Source organism: Apis laboriosa, unplaced genomic scaffold (genome assembly GCF_014066325.1).
Source record: "Apis laboriosa isolate Shangri-la unplaced genomic scaffold, ASM1406632v1 scaffold79_cov154, whole genome shotgun sequence".
Taxonomy (NCBI): Eukaryota; Metazoa; Arthropoda; class Insecta; order Hymenoptera; family Apidae; genus Apis; species Apis laboriosa.
Window position 1 is genome coordinate 360,108 of NW_025224475.1, and position 23,548 is coordinate 383,655.

General features: G+C 38.1%; 1 protein-coding gene across 6 annotated transcripts in view; it reads left to right on the forward strand.

Moving 5' to 3' along the window:
- LOC122719513 (potassium voltage-gated channel protein Shal) overlaps positions 1-23,548 on the forward strand; it is a 99,231-nt gene that overhangs the window by 27,530 nt on the left and 48,153 nt on the right. For all 6 annotated transcript variants that reach the window (XM_043945411.1, XM_043945412.1, XM_043945407.1 and 3 more), the window contains exon 2: positions 7,228-7,390. In XM_043945411.1, coding sequence (XP_043801346.1) covers positions 7,228-7,390 — 163 coding nt within the window. The remainder of the gene's footprint in view (positions 1-7,227; positions 7,391-23,548) is intronic.

The following is a 23,548-nucleotide window of genomic DNA, read 5'->3' on the forward strand; positions in this document are numbered from 1 at the left end:
AATTGCGATAATATTTTGCCGGATAGAGTCTTTGATCCATCCAATGTTTCCTTAGCGGGCTTCGAATTTCTCTGAACATCCTCAGTCTCTTCGAAATCCGCTTCTCTTGATCGCAAGAGGAAGTTGACGCACACAAACTTTGTAGACATACTAAACACTAGAGAATTCCGTTTGCGTGGATCTGTCGACAGGCAAGTTCCTGCTATCCGATTGTTCATTGTACAATTGTTCGTGCAAATTATATAATTTTTGTTCGATTAATAGTTCAATTCGTATAATAATAAATAATAATATAAATAATAATAAATAATAATATAATAATAAATAATAATAAAAATAAATAAATAATAATAAATAATAATATAATAAATAATAAAATCTCTTCTTACGTAGTACAGAACTTGTCTAATCTTGATCTGCTATGAGATTAAAAATATAATCGGAGTGAATCGATCCGATAATAAAAATTAAAATTTGATATTGAAACGTGAATGTGGACGAGAAAGAATTCCACTGTATTCCGCTTTGATACGGTCCAAGTTTCGGTTCCAAATTTATTTAGTTGTACGGAAAATAGGACGTAAACAGATTCGCAGAGTAGCTTCGATCCCCGAAGAAGCAACGCGCACGCTCCATCGAATCGACTGAAAGTGAACAAACGAGTCGAGTCGAGAAGTTAATGAGGAAGGTTCGACGTGGATGAACGATCGGTCGCGTAAAATATACGTAAAATACGCGGAGAAACGACACTGTTAATTAATTTTAGTTCCAAGCTGTCGACGGGACCGGTGCATGTATATATATATATATATATCTCTTTCTCTTGCTGTTCTATTATTACTTACGTAATAACGTATCACGTAACACGTGTTTAACGAAACACGTCGGTCGATCATACGGCAAATTTGACGAGACATTGGAATCGTGCAACGGGAGGATCGTAAAATGTTTTTCCAATGGCGGTTTTAGTATCGGTTGAAGAGTGGTCGTAAAATAGGATCTCATGGCCATTTTCAACGATTCGATGTTTTCCATGTTATCCTTGCGGAGATACCGCAATGGCCTCCATTCCAACAACAAAGTTTTCACTTCAAGTTTGCGTACGGTTCCTTTCCTTCCTCGCGGTTTTACAGCGAGGAAATATCGATGCGCGCGTTTTCTTTTTTCTTTTTCATTTCAAGATAGGTTAAGGAGAGGTTTTTTTCTTTCTTTCTTTTTTTTGATGGAATTAACTTGGTTAATTAATGAAACAAGGGAAGGGAAGGTAAGGTAGAAATTCGCTGCTCGAAACTCGAATTTTAAATTAATTACTCGATCGCCTTTTTAAATTTTGTTGTAAGTCATGATAGATTTTAATGCGTATCCTTGTGTCTATGGATATGTACTTATAATTGTGAAGAAATAATAATAATCCGGAGATCAGAATTATCACGAATGAAAATTTCGTAGCTTGAGAGTTTAAGTAACAATTTTTAATCAGTAACTAATTAACATTTGCAATCATTTCATCTATAGTCTTTTTTTATTTCGTTTTCGTGAATAGGAAGGATCTCTTCCTTATTTTGACAATCTTGGAGGAATAGTCTCGAAATTTTATGCTTCGCAATATTTTCCAAGACACTCTTCCTCCTGTTCGACCGATCAATTTATCGGTTCGAATAAAAACGAAAAATAGAGATGAAGAGTATTCGATGGATCGGATAAAAATTTTTAAACGAAACGAAATTCGATCCTCTTCCCTTGGATAAACTTGGATCCTCGTTTCGATCGTATTTCTGGTGATCTTGGGGGGAGGGGGGAGCCAGGCAAGTTACTATTTTTTTTTAGAAAACTTTGAAAAAAAAAAGTAGAGGAAAAAAAGGAGAAAAAGAAGAAGAAGAAATTCTTCTAAAGCCGAATCGAAGTTGGCGACGCTGTTTGAAGACGGTAGAATCGGATTCATCGGCGTGTGAAAGTAGTTTTCCCTTCCAGTTCGCTCCCTCGACGATTCTCGTTCCTTTGATTCGAATGGAAGAAAGGATAAAAGAATCAGATAGTCGAGATATCGTAATGATAGCAGCTTCCTATTGACTTGTTTCCCTTTTTTCCAATTTTTGGAGAAACGTATTTCCGAAACGATTTCTTTTAATTTTTTTTAATCATAATTCTGGTGAAAAGAAAAATAAGAAGATCGTCGATGATTTTTAACGTACTTGCTTCTTCTAAAATTGTTCTGAGATTCTTATTAATCGAATTCTTATTAATTAATGAATCTTTGAACACATAAAGTTGTTCACACCCCCGTTCTACGATTCGAATTCGAACGAAAGGTTGATCAACTGTTTCTCAAGGAAGGAGCATTAGTGGGAAAGTTTAATCGTGAGGGATCAATCGAACCTGGTGCTCTTTAAAGTAAGGCAATTTAAATCGAAAGTATTCCCGAATAAGGAATAACATGGAAAGAAATTTGCAAATTCTGTTTTCGAATTCGAGAAGAATTTGTGTCTTCGATGGAACAAGATGTGATGAAAGTCACAGGAATGAATTTAATTATCCAATCGAAAACTACGTACCATCCATCACCACGATCATTTTGCACGATTATTTTCTTATTCATTGCGAACAACATCGAGAAAGGAATTGTTTGTTGCATCTTTATTAACATTATACAATTGCACGACATTACATATGGCAAATATTAAAGACGTATAATATCACAAATTATACATAAGCCAATTACATCACCTCCAATATCACCTCCGAGATATTCTTCCTTTCTTGTTTGAAACATTATCAAACATTATTTCCGCACAGGATAAATCGAAGCATAGACTAGAAAATTATGAAACAAGATATATATTGATTTTACAATTTATAAACGACATTCTTCCCAAAATGAAGGAAGGAATAAAATGGATACGGATGTATAATTCTCTCTACAAAGGGAACAAAATATATCCACGTATAAACACGCTTTTAAATCTCGAACACGAAATATCAACGAATCGATCCGGTTACAACAGCACGATCATACGTCGAAAAGCTCTCCATTCCACCATGGAAGACTTCCATTTAAAAATAAAAGATCCGGCAAGGGATATAGAGATAAGAGAAAAACAAGCAAACAAGCGACAAGGATGAAAAGCTTTCGCCGCGCGTGATTCGATTGTTAAACGAAAAACCGAAGTCGATCCGTCCATCGTTTCGCGGGAGGGGTGTTAGGTGAGAAAACACGGCGATCTTCTTCTCTCTCTCTCTCTCTCTCTCTCTGGTTTCCTATCTTTTGCTATTTTATAAGCGAGAAACATCGCCAGCGGGCCAATCCTCGTCGATCGTCGAGACGAGACCAGAGGGGGTCCGCTTTATCGAATTATGTCGCAGTTTCCGGGGGAGGGAGGAAGGGGGTAGGGGTCGTGCACGTCGCCGTTTCGTTCCATCCCGCGGGAACTGGATGCCGGCGTGCCGTCAACTAATTCGGCATACATCGCTGGAACACCGGCGATCGACCCGGATCGCGGCCGCCTCCTGCATTTTCCTACCCTTCCCTTTTAAGCTCCCCTTAACTATCCACCTTCCTTCCTTCCTTCCTTCCTTCCTTCCTTCCTTCCTTCCTTCCTTCCTTCACTTCTGTCCAATTAAAAGCGCCGCGGTTATCCTCGAAACGCGCATTAGCGAGAATCGTTGCTCGAATGGTTGATGAACGTCGATCGAATCTTTTTTAATTTATCTCGGCGTGAGGAAATATTGGGATCTGGCGATGGTTAGAACGTAGGGAATTGCGGAAATTGTTGAGTGAAAAACGAGAGAGAAGATAATTCTCGATGGAAGATACGTCGAGGAAATGGAAGGGATTGAATTTTAAAAATTAATTTTTTTCTTATTATTTATGAAAAAAAGAAACGATTGGACAGTTTTGTTTGTTTTTATCCACTTTGTATACATTTGGAATACTTAGTTTATTTTGCCAAATAGTTAATACTTGGATTTACAACTCGATTGTTGGTACGTAAAATTTACCCGACGATGAAAATATTGGGATGGGTGGTGTTTGCCGGGATCTTACAACTCTCCAACATTTCACCGACTGTTTAAACATCTTTCCCCCTCGTACTCGGATGAATTGCTCGGTCGGTTTGCAAAGCTCGGTGGGTAACGAGCGGTGCCTTCGTCGCTTGCCAATTAGCGCACACGTTTCTCTTTTTAATAATATAACAGGCTACGTGTGCGGCGTTGAAACCGGCCATAATTACGTGGAAACCGCTAATGCGTGCCAGGGCAAATACGTTACGACCACGGGAATCCACGGCTTATCGTACGTGCCCTCTCAATGATTTCTGCCTTTGTTTCACGCGTCCCTGTCGCTTGACGAATAGCCCCTACCCCCAACCTCGACTGCATCGATAAACCTTTCCTTTCCCTTGCTTTGGTTGATCCATGTCTCTTTCTTTCCGTTGTGAGCATACAAAGTGAATTAACTTATCGACCCGGTTGATTAAATTTTTTTTATTTGTTTTCGCAGAGTGAGAAACATTTGGCAAAGTGACAATTGATTAAATTTTAAAATCTTTTTGATGATTTTAAAATTTTCGAATTTATCGAGAAAAAGGAAAGGGAAGGGAGAAATACAGTACAATCGAAAAATAAAAAAAAAAAAAGAAAACGATGCATCGCGATACGATCTTCCCTTTAACGCTTTCCCTTTCCTCTGACCTTTCTCTCGAGAACGTCGATTGCATCTGTCACCGACCGATAAATTCTTGGACGAACTTGGACAATCGAATTCCGTGTCCGGCCCTTTTATTTATTTGTTACTTTGTAAATGTTAGTTCGATTCGAGCAATCGGTCACGCGCATTGAACGTGACGTTTCCAATTTCCCCGGCCCATTTCCCAATTTGCCGATCTTCATAAAAGTCACGAGATCAGGCAGCGTATCGTTTTTTTTTTTTTTTTTTTTTTTTTTTTTTTCTCCTAATCGTTTCAACGCTTTTGAAAATTTTCACGAGTGGACAAAGCGCCTCGACTCGGAACATTCGAACACGTTGTCGATCGAGCACAACGGCGGAGAAACTTTTCGCGAAGTTTTCCTCCTAAGTTTCTCGCGGGACACACGTCTGTTGGAAGAAATATGGACAAGCAAGGTTTTTCCCTGGGAGAACACCTGACGGCGGGATCGTATCTTCTCATGGAAAATTGTGCCCGATGCAATTCACGATTTTATTGTTTCGTTATTTTTATATTCCTTCACCCTTTCGAACTACTTGCTTCGTCGATTATTCTTCGATCCTCGAACATCTCCGCCCCTCGTGAAATTTTTTCACTCGACCGACAACAATCTTCTCTTTAATAAATTAATTAGAATTAAATTTAACAAATTAAATTTCGAATCATTTTTCGTCGCTTTAATCCATTATAACCGCGTTTTATCGGATATCCTCCAGTTTTCGAGTCTATTCCTTTTTTTTTTTTCAATTCGATTTTGATCAAAATTTGTGTCCCCCCGTTTCGATGGTCACGTATAAATTTCTCGTTTGCATTTTGAACGGTTTAATATTTCTATTTTCATACGCGTTTAACGCGTTTATTGGGGAGACAAAAAAAAAAAAAAGAAAAAAAGAGGAGGAGAGATTGAGTTGAAAGTCAGAGCGATTTCGAAATTGTTTAATCTCGAATTTGTTCGATTTGATGGCGCATCAAAGCCAACGTTCTCGAGTTTTCACTTTCGCGGTGTAATAAAAGACGTCATAGTAAGACGCCCTGTGGTTTAAAGTAGACGTTTGCGGCGCAAGCTTGCGGCATTGCTTGCGAAGGCAGGACATTAAGCACGGCTAATTTACGCGCAATGCACGCCTCCTGTATCGATTTTATATACTATACCGCATATACTTTTCTGCAATTTCTCGCTATTGAGAATTCTATCTATATTGTCAATTCTCTGTACAAAATCCACGCAAGACGAGCAATTGATGTAATTGTTTAAGCTGGGTTGATTTTTCATATATTCAGATGTATAACGATACAATATTTTGTATGGAATTATTAAAAATATAATTTTCCCACCCATCCATTCATCCAACATTTGTTTAATTAAAAGTATTTTGAATTGAAAATGCAGGAAGTCTTAAAAAATATATATATATATATATATGATTTATATTGCGAATTAAAGTTATAAATTACAATTGATCCTGCACAACCATCAGATTAAATTTTAATTAAAAGACCCCTCATATTGACGATTCTCGTTATTAAACGACGATTCGAGACGCAAAAAATTGATATAGGTGAAGAGGAGAAGAATCATAAAAAAAAAAGAGAAAGAGAGAGAAAAGAATTGATAAAAAAAAAAGAAAAGAGAAACTCGTATAGTTGATACAGTGAAATGAATTCGTAAATGCACAAACTCGAGAGGAGGGAATGGGTAACCACGGTTTTCGAGGGCACGTATAACCTCGAAGAAAAAGTTTTATCGTTGTACGTTTGCCCGATAAGGAGGAGTGGCTCGTAATCTTTACGCGATATCGTGAAAACTCTTCCTGTCGTTCTACCTCATTTCCTCCCACTTCTCTTTCCATCCTATTTTAATGCGATTCACCGAAGAAACTGAAAGTAATACGCTCTCAAACCGAACCTTCCCTCTTCTTTCCATTTTACCCTTTACCCTCTTCCCTTTCTTTTTTATAAAAATCTACGAGAAAAATTATTGGAATTTTTCGAATTCGAACCTTCCTCACAACGATCGTCGAGAGAATCGGCAAAGAAACAATTCTTTTTCTTCTCGACTCTGTTCGAATCCATCGTCACCAATTGTTTCGAAGCTGTGCGACGAGATTCTTCTCAAGGATATTATTATATTTATATTTAATCCCCGTTTGTCGATTCGAGTAACTCTCGCTTCATTTTTCGTTGCAAGTCGCATCGATAAAGTATGATTGACACGCGGGGATATAAGGTTAACGCGTAAGGGGAAGTGGCCCGTATATAGCCAGACCGTGCTCGTTCCTCTTCTCTCTCACTCTGACTCTGACTGTTACTTGAAAAATTGTTTCCGACCGAAGATTGATCGAATCTTACGTTTTTATCCCATCTTCCCCTGTATTCCCCTATTGTATTGTAAATGATGTCGATTTATTTACCACGTCGTGGAAACGAAAAAGATGGTCGAACGAGAGAATATATTATTTTGATATATTGTCAAATGATATATAAATATTTTTCCAACTAACGAATTCCGATTCTTTTGTTTCAGGTACGGTGACATGGTTCCGAAAACGATCGCGGGAAAAATCGTGGGGGGTGTATGCTCTCTCAGCGGTGTCCTTGTGATCGCTTTACCGGTGCCTGTTATCGTCAGTAATTTCAGCCGAATATATCACCAGAATCAGCGGGCCGATAAGCGAAAGGCGCAGAGGGTGAGCGTGAAAATTTTTCTCCTTTCTCTTTTTTTTTTGTTTTTTTTTATTTTTTTTTATTTTTTTTTTCTTTTTCATTCCTTATCGAAGCACCGCCATCCAATCAGCAGTATCAGGCGCGGATGGAAAATGATGGTGGATTCGAATCACGGGCCATCTATCTTCGCGTTGTTAATCTGTTATCGGTAAACGCGTGTTATCGTAAACGAGCGCGTTACGTTTCGAAATTTAATTCGACCTTAATTCCGGCCCGATCCAGTTGTAATTCAACGGATCGCCGACGAGTGGAACGAATCCGAGTGGCGAATCCGATTAACATTAATTTACGTTCCATGGAAATGACGGAAGGTTCTCCATCCTTTTCCATATGGATTTCCTTCGTATTTTTTTTCTTCTTTCTTTTTTTTCCCCCCCCTCCTCATTCGATCTCGAAGGGGAGAAAACGAGGATTGAATATGGAAGTATTCGTTTTAAGTTAGTTTCGCGAAATGTTTTTTTCTTTCCCCACTGTCCACGAATAACCGTGCCACGGGCTTTATTTCTGGTATCGATGTTGCCTTTGGATCTCTAGTTGGCCGATCTCAAGGCCATAGCCTTGCGAAACACTTTCGACAGATTTCCTTTTCCCCGTTTCATCGCGTTTGAATCGCGATAAATCACTTTAAACTCGACTCACTTTGAATATATTGAAATCAGAATTTTAATATTGGCCAATGTATTCCTGTTCGTAACACATACACGATACGAAGAAATTTTTTGGATTTTTAATATCCAAAGGAGAGATATTTCGCATGCGAAACGCGGAGAGGAACCAACCACCTGGTGGATTCAAGCATGCTCTTGGAGAGGAGTGTACATGATTAATTCCCTCATTTTTTTAACATCGCTTCTTCTTCTTCTTCTTCTTCTCCTCCTTCGTCTTCTAATATAAATAGAATATCTGTCTATTTTAAAATCCTGTTCCAACGTCAGATCCAGAATTAACGCGCGTGGAGTCGTACACAGCTTTCCATGTATCGCATAATGACAAGATTTAATTCGACGTTACATAACGTGATCGAATTGGGCTATATCGTCATTCCGTGCGGTTATCTTACCGGGTGTCACCCGGTGGTCAGGAATGCGACCAATCGATTAGAACGAGGCTGGATGGAGAAAATGGAGCAGGTGACGGCAATTTCGAGTCGTGGTGGCCGATTACTGCCGTCGTTTCGACCATTTATTTTCAATTTCTCGAATTTTTCGAATGGGGATGTTAAACGAATTTCCAAAACGAAACTCGACATTTCGCGGAAATCCCGGAGCCTCATTTCTCGATCTGAAGCGTCCGAATTCCCCCGATTTAAACTCATCCGAAACAGAAATAAGTCGTCGCATTGTCTTTTTATTTTCACATCGAACGAGTATCGGATATTATAAAGCCACTCGCTTTATTTATTTTTCAATTGAGAGGGATGTAAAGACCAGTATAAGAACAAATACGTTATAATTTACAACGAGTAGGATAAGGATAGATATACAAATGGAACGCGTCGTGTCGGCAGATTTCTAAAAATCATACGGGACAAATTTCCAAATGATCGAATATTTGACATCTATCTGTCGATTCTCTGATTCATCTTCGTCATCGATGTCCCGTTCTGCACGAATCCCAATAATGAAAGAAACAAAAAAAAAAAAAAAAAAGGAAATCACAACCATCTGATCTACTTTCAATCGGATCGCCGACATATTTTATTAGCACGAACGTCAAAGAGAGGCGGGAATGCTAATGAAAACGATTGCCTCCTTACTTTCCAGAGCCGAAGGAGGAAGCTTTAATCGTCGAATGGAAGTCACCGATTATCCTCGGGGCGCTTTCGTTCCGCGACTCGCTAAACCGGTCAATTTGATCGAGCACCCATTAAGCCCTCTCCCCGAATAAATTTTCCTCCTTTGAGCCTGCTCCTCCCGGTTACCCTCGATCGCAATTGTTACCCGCAATTGTTCTCGTTAAAGTTGAAGAGCTTGTCTTGACACAAAAAGATCCCAGCCGCAGCAGTGCGTTTTCCATTCGACAAATTGCTCTTGGAAATGTTAAACGGGCCCCCCCCCCCCCCTTATTATTTCCAAGCTCAACCTCGACGGAATTCGATCGACGTTTGGATCAAGAGAAAAAAGGAAAGATCGCTCGAAATTAAGTTAAACCTTCCAAAGAAAGGTTTTCATCGATTTTTCATCATCACGGTTCGAAATAATACAAGCTTCGTCCACGAAAGATTCACAGAGGGAGGATCGTTTTGCTCGAATGAGAGTCGAATGGTCGACACGGAGATTTTGGCTGGCAAAGTTGAACCTGTAATTCCTTCTGCCTGAGAAACGGGATCAGGAATCTTTACGCGAAGAGAGAGAGAGAAAGGAGAAGAGAGAGAGAGAGAGAGAGAGAGAGAGAGCAGAAGTTTGGGTTGGCCGATGGCCAGCGGTTACCCTCGGTTCATTACCACTATCCTGTGTTCCGCGAGAGACAGAGGCAGCTGGCCGAATAAAGTGGAGGCTGGTAGGATCACGGTCGGGCAACTTCCGGCCGTTTCGCGGGGGTGATTGATAGCGATTGTTGCTCAGCAGTTGTTGCCTGTCCTGGGACAGGCAGAGGATATTTTCGAGATTGGGACCGAGCTTTCCCTCCCTACTCGTATAAAATTGTCTCAAAATGCATATCATTAGAAATTATTCCATTCATTCTATTTCTATCTATCTTTACTTGAAAGATAAAAAGATCCTTACGATTTAGTTTCCACCATTTTGGTGGAATAGATATCTAGGTATGCTAGGTTTCCTTGATTAGGAAGAAAATTTTCCACGAGAAAATTTCTTTTTTCTACCTTCGTAAAAGTGGTACATTTTCCAATTTAGTTTCAACCCTGTTTAAAGCCTGTCAAGTAGCGCCCTCGAGTCCGATTAACAGTCCCAGAAACGAATTTCTCTTTGTAACCGTGCCACGCATTGTTAAAAAAAAAAGAAAAAAGAGAGAGAGAGAGAGAGAGGGAGAATTTCATCTCAACTTTCGTAACTTTACATAACTCGCTTTACTACCGTCGTTTCAAAGCGGCTTTTTACGTATAAACCCTTTTCACACACGTTTTTTTCCCCCGACCGACCATTACCACCACCCCGGCTTAACGGCGAGAGGATTCGCTTTCCTCGAAACTTGCACACTTCCGGTTCACGTTCACGGAGGGGAAAACGCCGTTTTCTTTCACTCGTTGCCAAGTTGGCGGGCGGAGACGAAAAAGAACCGCAATCGAGTTTCACTTTTCGCTCATTACGTTGAAGGGGGTGAGAAATTCGAGCCAAGGATCGAGGATGGGAGGAATTTTTGCAAATTAGGGGAGGGATAGTTTCCCAATTCGACAATTCCCCCCGAAATCGGAGCCCGCTTTCTTTCGCGCCTCCTCCTTCTCCTCCTCCTCCTCCCCCTCTCCCCCGGTTTAATCTGCAATGCAGATGCGTCCCATCTACATATGCATGCGGTTTCGGACACACATCCTTCCCTCCCTCCACCCTCGTTCGTTCTCGTCACCTGCCCGGACGAGATTTAATTTTTTAATACGAACTTTCCTTCCCCCTCCCTCCTCTCTATTTTGTTTCCTTCTTCGTTCTTTCTTTCTTTCTTTCTTTCTTCCTCTCCCACGCGTTCGAGTTTCGATTTTCGAGAATTCGATTCGATGTTCTACAGGATATTAGGGGAGGAGAATATTTTTTTTATGAAATGATGGAAAGGTGTACAATTGGTGATGAAATTTCTGGTATCAGGCAGGCTAGAGTCGAATAGAGTCTTTGAGATTTAAAATTGGATGGATTATGCGGTGGATTAGTCAGTAAGAGAGGTTCATTTGTGAATAGAATAGAAATTTGAGACAGGGGAGACAGGTTTGGTATTTAATTACAGTTTATTTTTTAGATTGCATTAACACATTTTTGTTGTTATGTGTATATAATTGCTTTCGTTCATACAGGTGTAGGCATTTATGATGATCAGAGTGATAGATCCAGAATTAAATTCAATTAATATTAATTGGATATCGATGAAAATTTCGTATTAAAAGAAAAATTTCTTTTCTTTTAATTTATTTTATTAGAGTATCGTGATAATGGAATTTTGGATTTTTACGAATTTAGAATGAATAATTGAAAATCGACATAAATTTCGATCGATCAGAATCGAATCCACGGAAGGAAACGATAAAATCGTTCAAGTTGCATATTTAAATAACGCGAAAGATTTGAACAGGAATGCGATACCAAGCTGAACGTAGCTTGTAAATAAATAGATTCGACGTGGAGGATTAGACGGGCATAGACGAAATTGTCCGGTTTTTGCCTGCGATCTGGCCTTCGGAGATCGATCTCTGAACTAAGTTCGGCCTGGTAAGGATAAACAAATATTTGAGAGAAGCTTCCATAAGTAAACAGTTGGCTTGGTGAAACTTCTCGTCCCGTGAAACAAACTCTACACCTCCATTCCTAACTTTACCAGGTCCGGTTGCTGCATAAATTTCGAAAATTTATTTCTTTAAAAATACCAATTCCCTCGAGTTCGATCTATTATTTTATGAAACGAGTCTCAACAAATATTAAAGGAAAGTAACTTTGCGATTTAAGAATTTAACTTTCTTTATATATCTAATATAGAATCCCGTGGAATTTTATCTCCCCTTCCCTTCGAAAATTTCAAAATTTATTTTTCTTTAAAAATACCTTTTCTTAAAAATCTCTCCCTCCTTCGAAGTATTATTCTACCAAGAATTAAAATAATTAACTTCGCAGTAGAATTAAAAATAAGACGCCACGTTTTTCTATACAGAACCTCATGAATTGGAATTTCTCTGAAAAAAATACCAACTTCCTCGTTCATTTATCAATTATCACGGAAACAAAGGGGTGCAAGTACAAAAAGAAAGTAAGTTCGCGATTAAGGATCGTCTTTATTCCACCCATATGAGAATTCCACGAATGGGGATCTCGTCCCTTATTCGCTGGAAGCGATATCGAAAAACGATCGAGGTATCGAAAATCGTTATGTGCGTGATCGAGGAGGGAGGGGAGAAGGAGGGGAAAAATTGCACGGAATATCGAAACATTGTGGCGTCGTTTCTATTTTTTCTTTCTTTCTTTCGTTTTTTTGTTGGTTGAACGAAACGCAGGCGATCCGAGGCACAAAAAGTAATTAAACGTGCGAACGAGCGAGGATCGCGTTAACTTTCGTGGGATATTATTCCACGGATACTTTCTCCCCATCGTTAAAATCTCGAAGAACTTTTTTCCCTTTTCTTTTTCCCCTCTTCTTGTCCATTACACGACCATCACCTTCCTCCTCCTCGGTTGAAACGAATTTTCTTTCGATCGATACTCCTTTTCTTTTTCAAGAGAATCAAATTTGGAACAAACTTTTCTAAATTTTTCTAAGTCATAATAGGAAATATGTAATTTGTTTTTTTGTTTCCAATTAATTTCACTGATTAAGTATATCATAAAATATTTTATTTGTCTTTTCTTTTTCGATACGGAATTATAAATATATACCATTGCTATGTCATCGATAATGGCACAAATTAAAAAACAAATTTTAGAGGAGAGGCTTTTTAAAAATATTAAATGATTATTAATCGATTATCGTGACTTTTGTGCCATTGTCGATTCCAAAGCAGCGATATTCACGCGTACAAAATTTTGTACAAAAGATTAATAATGAAACGATTGTAATGTCGTTCGAAGCTGCGAGGAAGAATATTGCAACGTTATTAAATAAAATTTGAACTGCGTGGCTCTTAGTCGGATTCTAAGTGACACGAGGATAATTCTCTCTTCCTTTCGATTCCTCCAATTCTCAGATCTCTGGAACAAATCTTTTTCAACTGTCTCAATTGTTTACCGATCATCGACGATTTTAGCATTTCCACTGAAATAATCCGCGGCACAATGTTTAAATAATTTTTATTGCACGGGGAATATATAGCTTTTCTTCGAGAAGAGTATAATAATAATAATACTTAGCTTAACTTTGTGAGCCATCTTCTTGAAAAAGAAAGTAAGAGGCGATCCTTTCCTTCTTGCCTATGGAAACAGGGTTAAAATTTACGGATCATGGTATGTCTCGTCGTAAAAACTGCAAGCTTTCTTTCTCTCCTCTGACCAGTGATTTTTGGAGCGTACAATTTCTCTCTTCTTCGACCAAAAATTGCCAAGAAATATAATAAAAAGTATCTCTAAACTTCTTTCGAAACGGGTAACAATTCTTTTAAAAATTCCCAAGATGAGATTCGGACGAAATATCCTTCTCTCTCTCTTTCTTCCACGAATCTTTCCTCTTCACCACGTATCTCTTTCCTCTCTGGTGGAGAACAACTCTCGCCACGCTTTCAGTTTCTTTCCCCGGCGGTTTTGCACGGCGAAAGTCTCGAAGAAAAAAAGGGAAAAAAAAAAATAACAAGCTCAAAAAGAAAAAAAAAAAAAAAGAAAGGAGGAAGAAAAAACTCTGAAACGTTTCGTTCGTTTGCTCGATGACTCCGTGATCGCCTGGAGGCATAGAATATCTGCCAAGATATCAGTGAAGAAAAAAAAAAAGAAGAAAAAAAGAAAGAAAAAAGGACGAAAGGCGATTGTTCTTTGAAACTTCCGCCCACGCAAAGGGGAGGAATAAGCCACGTCGCGAAGCCACTTTCAGCGAGCGCGAGAGCCGTGAACTTGAGCGGAAGCACCAGATTAGGGGGACGGTTTCGCACTATCTCGATGATATTCCCGCCTATTTTTCGTCCTTTTTCCCTCGTTCGTTCGACAAACAAACTATCCCCTTTCCTCCCCCCCATATATAGATAGAATCGATAGACAGATAGATGGAGGAGTGTTCGAAGTATTCGTTCGTTAAATCGAATTCGTGATAGCAGGGCCCGTCCGTGACGCAATTCGTCCTATTTGGCATAGGAGCGAGCGTAGCTCGTTAAGCCTCCCCTCGGACCAACTGGACAATTATTGGCAGACGGTTTGACACCCGAGTCACGACGCTGAAACGTTGCTGGATATTTACGATGAATGGCCGATCGACCAAGATTTACACCGGCCAACCAATAGTAATTAACCTATTTAGCATCCCTCGACCTCGAAGTGAAATTCCACGCTCGTTTTCCATCCCTCTCCATGGGGCGAATAATGGGAAAATTTGGTGGTTGGCTTCCTCGAGGCGCTTCGTTTACGAGGAAGCCGAGATTCTCGAAGGATTAAAGATTTCAAGAAAGGATCAAAGATTTAAGGAAATCTTGGATCGTCCAAGATTTTTCTCCATTCCAAGAATAATCGATCCGACTAAAAAGAGTCGTCACTGAATCTTTTTGAGAGGAGAGAGGGGGAAAGAAGCGCAAGTTTGTACGTAACACTTGTTCTTAAACGAGTGCAAAATCTTACAAACAACGCGAGTTTTATATGTAAGAATGGTGGAGGGGATCGATATCTTTTGGCTTCGAGGGTGATTCTTTGTCAGTGAAAAGTAATCCTCGTGAACGTATCGCCATCGTGTCGGGAAAAATCCGTCGTCGTGGTCGTTGATCTCTCGTTGGAAAATTTATGAGGATGGGGGAATTCCAGAGGGGAGGAAAGAAAAGGAAAAAGGAAAGAAGGGAAGAGAAGAAGAGAGAGATCTGCTCGATATATAGCAGACGATAAAACGTCCACGGTTGATTTTCCCGATTTTCGATTGTTTTTCCTCGAGAAATCTTTCGGTTTCCGGTGAGGCGGAACGTTCCTTGGACATGATTTATGCCCCTACGTAGGGAGGATCTGCGTCACAGTCCCTGTGGGCAAGTTGGCGAGAATAAGAACTTGTGTGGAAATTACACGTGACAAGGGAAAAATTTATCGTGTTTCGAATTTATGCGCGGCTTCCCGACTCGATTCCCCGCGATTTTACGCGTAATTTTACGCGAAAACCTAAAAATGACGATGAGGTGTACGAGATGGATTTATCTCGAATGGAAAATTAATACGAAAATTACACGAAGTGAGCCTATAGCACTGTACGAATAGAGTTCAAATTTTTCTTTTTTTTTAATCAAAGTGATATTTTCGTTTCAATATTTTCGTAAAAAATTAAAGTTTAAATTATTAAAAAATATATTTAAATAACGTGCAAAATTAAAAATGGGGAAATATCCTACAACCCAATTTAAAGAATTTAAACGGACTTTATTTTCAGAGTAAATTAAAAATTAATTCGGGATCCAGGAAAATAAAAAGAAAAAAAAAAAAAAAAAAAGAAAAAGAAGAACGAGTTCTCGAAGATTGGGAGAAATTCACTGTTAAGATTCTTTAAAATTTTCTTAAAAAGTTCGATAAGTAAATTTCATTCGAGAAGAACAAAATAAGGGAAAAGAATGGAAATGGGTGAAGGAAAAGTGCGATGAAAGATCCCACGTTGTTCCACAGGCTTCGACGAGGCCTGTCAACCGGGTTTGCACCTCGTAAAACGCACATCGATACACGTTTCACCGGCCACATACGTTCGATAAATCAAAATGGACTAGATATTCGGGCTTAAATTACCGCCAACTGTCATTCCGTTATTGCATCGATAAAACGGTCGATTTACACGTATCGCATATCTTGTCCGAACGATAAGATTGGTCGACGTACGGAAAAAGGGAAAGATCGAGAAAGGACCATTATTCGAATTAAAATAAATCGAGAAATATATAGAAAATTCAATTGATTTTTCGAATTGGAATAAAAGAAGAAAGAATCAATCATAGCATATATATATATACCTGTTTTTTGTTCAAGATACAGCGTCAATTAATAATTGGTAAATATTATAGCATCTAATTAGAAAGGCCTTCCATTTCAAACCTCCAATTATTTTATATATTTTAATATCCTACGAAACTCAGTTCGATCAATCGTCGCATAAATATTTAAAAACAAGTCGAGCATTCAATTTCGTGTGTTTCTTCACCCAAAGTCCAATTTCCAGCGAATATTTCGCTATTTATCGCGATTTTCGATCGTTAACCGCGGACAATCCGATCGTAAACGATTGTTCCACGAATCTTACGCGATTTCCTTCGAGATTTATCGCGTATCCATCGTTATATATTTTTCTTCCAAAGATTTATAACTTTTCTCTCTCTCTTCCTTTTTTCTCCCCATTCGTATTTGCGCTCGAGTCGCGATATATTTCAAGAATTGTTTAACGCAATAACGAATAAAAGATCGCCGCGCATTATTTATTTTAACCGCGTTACGCGTGAAATTATTATGCGTAAACGAAATATGCAACGAGGGGGCGTTAATTAATCCAAGTTAATTAATACGTCGGTAATCACGCGGTATCAATCGAATATTCGAACGAGTTTTTTTTAATTGCTTTACGGATACGTAAAATCGATTTTCGAATCGACCTCGTAATTCCGTGTCAATGTTTTGAAATTTCGCCGTAGCTCGTGTGTTGTGGAAACGGTCGACGGTTCGACCTCGGGCGACGACGCCCCTCGTTCAGTTTTCTGTTTTGAACGGTCGCGATCGGTCGCGTCGTACTCGGGCTTCTCTCCGTTCTACGCTTCGAAAATACAAAAGTGCGATTTTGCACCGTTCCGAGGGTACGTACTGCAAGCATTTTTTTTAAATTGCTTTTCGAAACCTCTTAGAATTTCTAATCACGCGTCTCGATAATTTCGTCCACTTAATTAACGCGGAAAGAAACAGAGAGAGTGAGAGAGAGATAGAGAGAGAGAGAGAGATATTTTCTTCGAATAATTATATATATATTGCGTCGTAATTTTTGTCGAATAACAGCGCAATCTTTTTATCGTTGTAGTTTGTTAGTCGTGTATCGTAGTCGGAATCGATTACAAAATTTCTGTAATATCGATTAATTAATAATTAATAGGTAAACAGATCCTTTTAAATAATTGTATTGCGTTGTTATTTTGCATTTCAACTTTTTTATTCTTCGTTGATCGTGTACCACGATAAATCGATTACAATAGGGGTTCAATCGCGGTTCGATTTTTCGAAATTTCGCGTTTTTTGGAGTTTCTAATCGCGATAACGATTATAATTTAATAAACGCCCACGTAATTAATACGTCGAAAGAAAATGCGAGAGAGAAATTTTTTGATAATTATGTATATATTATGTAGTAATTTTGTTAAATTTAACTTTTTTATTATTCTTCTTCGTTGATCCTGTACCACGATAAACGGATTATAATTATAAATCGCGGCTTGATTTTTCGAAATTTCGTGTTTTTTGTATATATTGTCCCGTATTAATTCATTTTTTTTAGTCGTGTACACCGATTACAATTACAAATTCACGGCTCGATTTTTAGAATTTTTAATCGCGACATCGATAGTCAATTAATACGTCGTAATTAATACGTCGAAAGAAAACCCTAGATAGAGAAATTTTTCTAATAATTTTGTATATTGCGCCGTAGTTTTGTATATTGCGCCGTAATTTTGTCAAATAATTTTTTTATTATTCTTCTTGATTTTTCGAAATTATGTGTCTTTTGTATTTATTGTCCCGTATTAATTTATTTTTTTTTTCGTGTACACCGATTACAATTACAAATTCGCGGCTCGATTTTTAGAATTTTTAATCGCGACATCGATAGTCAACCTCTGCGTAATTAATACGTCGAAAGAAAACTCTAAAAAGATAGAAAAATTTTTTAATAATTTTGTATATTGTGCCGTAATTTTGTTTTCAAATAACTTTTTTATTATTCTTTCGCGTCTTTTGTATATAATTTTGTCAAATAATTGCGCAACTTTCTTATTAATTCATCTTCGTTGATCGTGTATCCTGGTTACAACCGGTTATAATTACAATTCGCGACTCGAATTTTTAGAATTTCTAATCGCGATAACGATTATAATTTAATAAACGCCCACGTAATTAAAACGTGGAAAGAAAATGCGAGAGAGGAATTTTTTTTAGTAATATTATATATATATAGCGCCATAATTTTATCAAATAACTGCGCAACTTTCTTATTAATTCATCTTCGTTGATCATGTACTTCGATAAATCGGTTACAATTACAATTCGCAGTTTGATTTTTAGAATTTTTAATCGCGATATCAATAGTTTCAACGCTCGTGTAATTAATACGTCGAAAGAAAATGCATTAGATAGAGAAATTTTTCTAATAATTTTGTATATTGCACCGTAATTTTGTCAAGTAATTTTTTTATTATTTTTCTTCCTTGATCCTGTACTACGATAAACGGATTACAATTGTAAATCTCGGTTCGATTTTTTAAAATTTCGCATCTTTTGCATATTGCGCATCTTTTGCATATTGCAATGTTTTTTCTTAATAATTCATCCTCGTTGATCGTGTACTTCGATAAATCGGCTACAATTACAATTCGATTTTTAGAATTTTTAATCGCGATATCAATAGTTTCAACGCTCGTGTAATTAATACGTCGAAAGAAAATGCGTTAGATAGAGAAATTTTTCTAATAATTTTATATATTGCGCCGTAATTTTGTCAAGTAATTTTTTTATTATTTTTCTTCGTTGATCTTATACCACGATAAACGGATTACAATTATAAATCGCGGCTCGATTTTTTAAAATTTTCCCTCCTTTGTATATATTGTCTCGCATTAATTCATCTTCTTTTTATCATGTACTACGATAAACCGATTACAATTACAATTCGTGGCTCGATTTTTAGAATTTTTAATTGCGATATCGATAGTTTCAACGCCTACGTAATTAAACACGTGGAAAGAAAATGCGAGAGAGGAATTTTTTTAATAATACTATATATATATAACACCAATTTTATCAAATAACTGCGCAACTTTCTTATTAATTCATCTTCGTTGACTTTGATAAACCGATTACAATTACAATTCGCGGTTCGATTTTTAGAATTATTTTTAGAATTTTTAATCGCGATATCGATAATTTCCCGCGTAATCAACACGTGGAAAGAATGCGAGAGAGGAATTTTTTTAAATAATTCTATATATATATATATATATATTGCGTCGTAATTTTGTCAAATACAACTACGCACCATTCCTTGCCGTGTTTATTCTTCGTTGATCACACGGATGAATCGATGATCGAGAAATGGTTGAATAGAAATAATTTTTTCATCCGATATTTGGAAAGCTTTGAACGAGACGAGCTCTCTTCCTCCTCCTCCTCCTCCTCCTCCTCCTCCTCCTCCTTTGATTCGGCGCAGCTCGAGTCGATTACCTTTGTTCGAGCCGATATTCGGGATATTACGACGGCCACGATAAATGTCGGCGGGAACAATGGGGGCGAGATTCCTCCGGAGCGGATTAACTTGGCGCGAACTAAAGGTAAAGGGACTTTTAATTGGAACTCTTTATGCCACCGCGTGAAAATCGACTTTCGCGGCCCGATCTCATTCAGACGGAAATAAAAGGATATCGGCACACATGGGTGCTCGATTGTTGAAAATCACCGAAATTTCACACGCTACTTTCCCACTTATTTCGTTATCCGGGGAAATTAACGCGTTAAAACTCGGGCTCGAGTTTTTTAAACAAATATTAGATCGGATTTGTTAAACTTATATCGATCTTTTTCCCCTAAAATTCGAATAATTCGCTCGCCATTGTATTTTTGATAAATTGATTTTCACGAAATATTCCACTGTCATTTGGAACGTCGAGTATTAAATCTTAATATATTAAGATTTTGTAAGAAAATTTTGTTTGAAATTCGCAAGATGGATAAGATAAAATTCACAAATTGCGACTTATTATTAGTTATCATACCGTGTTCTATTATCGGCTACTGTCTCCATCGAGTTGATATTTATAAACATCGACAGTACGTTTTTACGGATTATTTCTCTCTCAGTGTTGTCATCGAAGATGTTTTTCTTCTCGCTATGAGTAATTCCGCGTAATTCGGCGAAACGCGATAACAGATTGCGTCATCGCTTTTTAATATTTACGCGACGTGGTATCTTGCCCATATCTCTGTACAATTTCTTCTTTAATAGAAATGAAAAAAATTAAAAATGTAAGAGACGGCCGCGAATAGAATAATCAAATCGATACTTGTGATTTTTATTCGAGAAAAATGTTATAAACAACTGTTCTTTTCCCTTGTAGAATAAACTACTACAATTACTGTATTAATATTAATATTAGAATCTACAACAGAATATATCGTCGATTCATAAAATTTAGCGAACGATAAAAAAGAGAATTTTTTTTTTCTTCCATTTAATAAGCCTCACTTCTCCAGATTATCTTTCTCCGCCAATTTTGCGAAATATTTGTTCGCAAAACAGTAAGATTAATTTGCATCGAACGGGGGTAAACCCGTCAATTTTGGTTTAGTAGGGGATGTCGAAACGATCGATCGACAACGCAATTGTTACATCCAATTTCAATTAAATCCACGATTACCGGTCATCGCCATTGTTCTTTTCCGCTTTTTCCGATACTCGAACATCGAGGCGTATCAATTCCCAACCGCGAATTATAGTTGAAAAAAAAAGGGAGAAAAACAAATCGGTGACACGAAAATGTGACACCAAAAATGTGCGCGTTGAGAGATCGATCCCATGGAAAATTTGGATTTCAGATCTCGAGTCGAAAAATTTCGCGCGAAAATTTTTATCAGCATCCGGCAACGTGCTCTCTCGCGGGGGAACGAGCGGAAGTCGCATAGATTCGAAAACGCATTCATCGCAATATCGCGCGTTGCAAACGGGGAAACGAAGTCTCTCTCTTCTACGAATGAAACGTATCTGCACCGGTGCACCGGTTCTCTTTTGCCAAACGCCACCCGATCGAACAATTCTGAAACGGTTACGGAACCGGGCGATGATGATAACGATTTTTTAGAAACTTTACAGAACGAATTTGTGTTTGCGGAGAAATGAATTTTTCTTCTTTTTTTTCTTTTTTCTTTTTTTTTCGTTTTTAGAAGAGAAATAAAAAATTGGTCAAATTTAATGTTATATAACTTTATAACTTTCGTACAAGATCGTTAGTTATAAAGGGATGAGGGATATAGTGATGAATAAAAAAAAAAAAAATAAACGGGAGTTAATTTTAAAAAAATTTTTATTATAAGCAATATTTTTTATTACAACAACATCGCTTTAATATAACATAATAATCTTACAAAATTATCTTCGGTATTAAAATTTACACTCCGTGGGTGGGATAGAGAAAGATTCGCCTCGTGTGTTAAATTTAATATATTCGATGATAAATTTCACGCCATCAACGGGACAAGAAAGAACAAGATTTTATCTTTTAGCTTAATTAATCCTCGGTGCAGTGTCTCTCTCTCTCTCTCTCTCTCTCTCTCTCTCTCTCTCTCTCTCTCTCTCTCTCTCTGAAACGAGACAATTAAAAATTAATTGTACGATAAAGATATGTCTTTGGATAACAATGCATATAATAATAATCGGATAACACGAAACAATCGCGTTCGTTTGCAACATTATCAACGGTACGAAATTGTATAACGTACCGGTTTCTCGGATCAGACACTCTTTGATCTTTAAAAATTCCACGAGAAATAAGGTCGTTGTATTTAAAAAAAATCCGTATCCGCAACTCGATTACACGCTTCCATCATTTGCAATTACAATTCCACCTCGTTACGACGACCAATAATTTCCTCCCATATCGGTATCGACAACCCGGGGAAAAAACGACTGAAAAGGAAAGAAAAGGAGAAAAAGGAGACGAACGATAATCGAAGAAAAGATTTTTATTGTATGTACACACACATGTGTACACAATCGCGCATATATAAATTCATGCTATTCCATCGCGTCAGGGATACGATTATTACGCGTGGAGGGGTCAAGCTCGTTGGAAAATTATTCAGAGGTTTTTCCGTCTCTCCCCCCCCGTCCTTTCTCTCCTTCTCGGTTAACCGACGTTTTCTCCTCCACCCCTCCCCTTCGACTATTAACGTTATAGCGCGGGAGGGAGAGGAGATGAGGGGAGGAAAAGGAAGGCGCACGAGGAAACGCGTCGGTGAAACGACGAACTTCTTTTTTTTTCTTTTTTTTTCCTCCAACGCGGCACTTTACTATTTTAATTTTCAATGCTCGAGGTGGAAAAAGTAGGTCTTGCGTACTTTATCCCGGTGTGGCCCTTTCTTGAAACGAAACGAAAGGCGAAATGCCGCGCCCCTTTCACCCGTCCGTGACCCGCGGATGTTATTCGTTCGCTTAATTAACTTACCGTCTTTCCCGCGAGGAGAACCTGGACAGACATTCGTACTACGAGGGTTGAACGGGGCGAGGGATGGAATCGAAAACCGCGATAGCGTTGGTGGAATCTCTCGTGCATTCTCTTTTCTTATCGGTTCCCCCCCTCCTCCTCATCTTCCTTCGAATTAATCGTCCAAAGCCACGCGATATTTTCCAACCCGTGCTCGCGTATACGTGTCTCTCCGCATCGATGCCCTTTCCGTCGAGACTCCAAGGATCGAGATGCATATCGAGATAAATCTGGACGTATATATGTATATATATTTTTATTCGTTTTAATCCGTGACGTTGGAAACGTGGGATTTGTCGAGATTCGTCGCCACGAGTCGTCGAAAAATAGGGAAGAGTCGACAGGGACATGACGAGCGAGCATAAATCTTCTATTTGAATCTTTGAAAAATGATCCCTCTTCTACCTACTTATCTACGTGTAGATAAGTTTCGACGTTCCTCACCAAGTTTGGGAGGAAGGATATGAGAAACCATCGAGGTTTCGAACGATGTTGCTTCTCAAATTGTTGAACGCTTCTCAAGTCGTTTTTCACGAGTAGAAAGAGAAAATTTTTTGAACATTTTCTTTCTCTTTTTACCAGCGCTAAATCTCGATAAATGAATTTATTCGTAAATAATTCGCACGTTGAACTTGATTTCCAGCCTCCTTTAAATATATATATATGATGAGGTATGAATGAAATTTCAATCCGTCGAATTGATTTTTCGTGCAAAATGAGTTGAATAGTTAAGAAGAGATGCGGTAATATCCGGTTGAAATTTAATCTTCCATCATCGTCGATGCGTAACACCGATGATTCCTATCAGAGGATTATGTTTGGGAAACAGAGGGTTCTCTCCCTCTCTCTGTCATGGTAATTAATATTACACGGG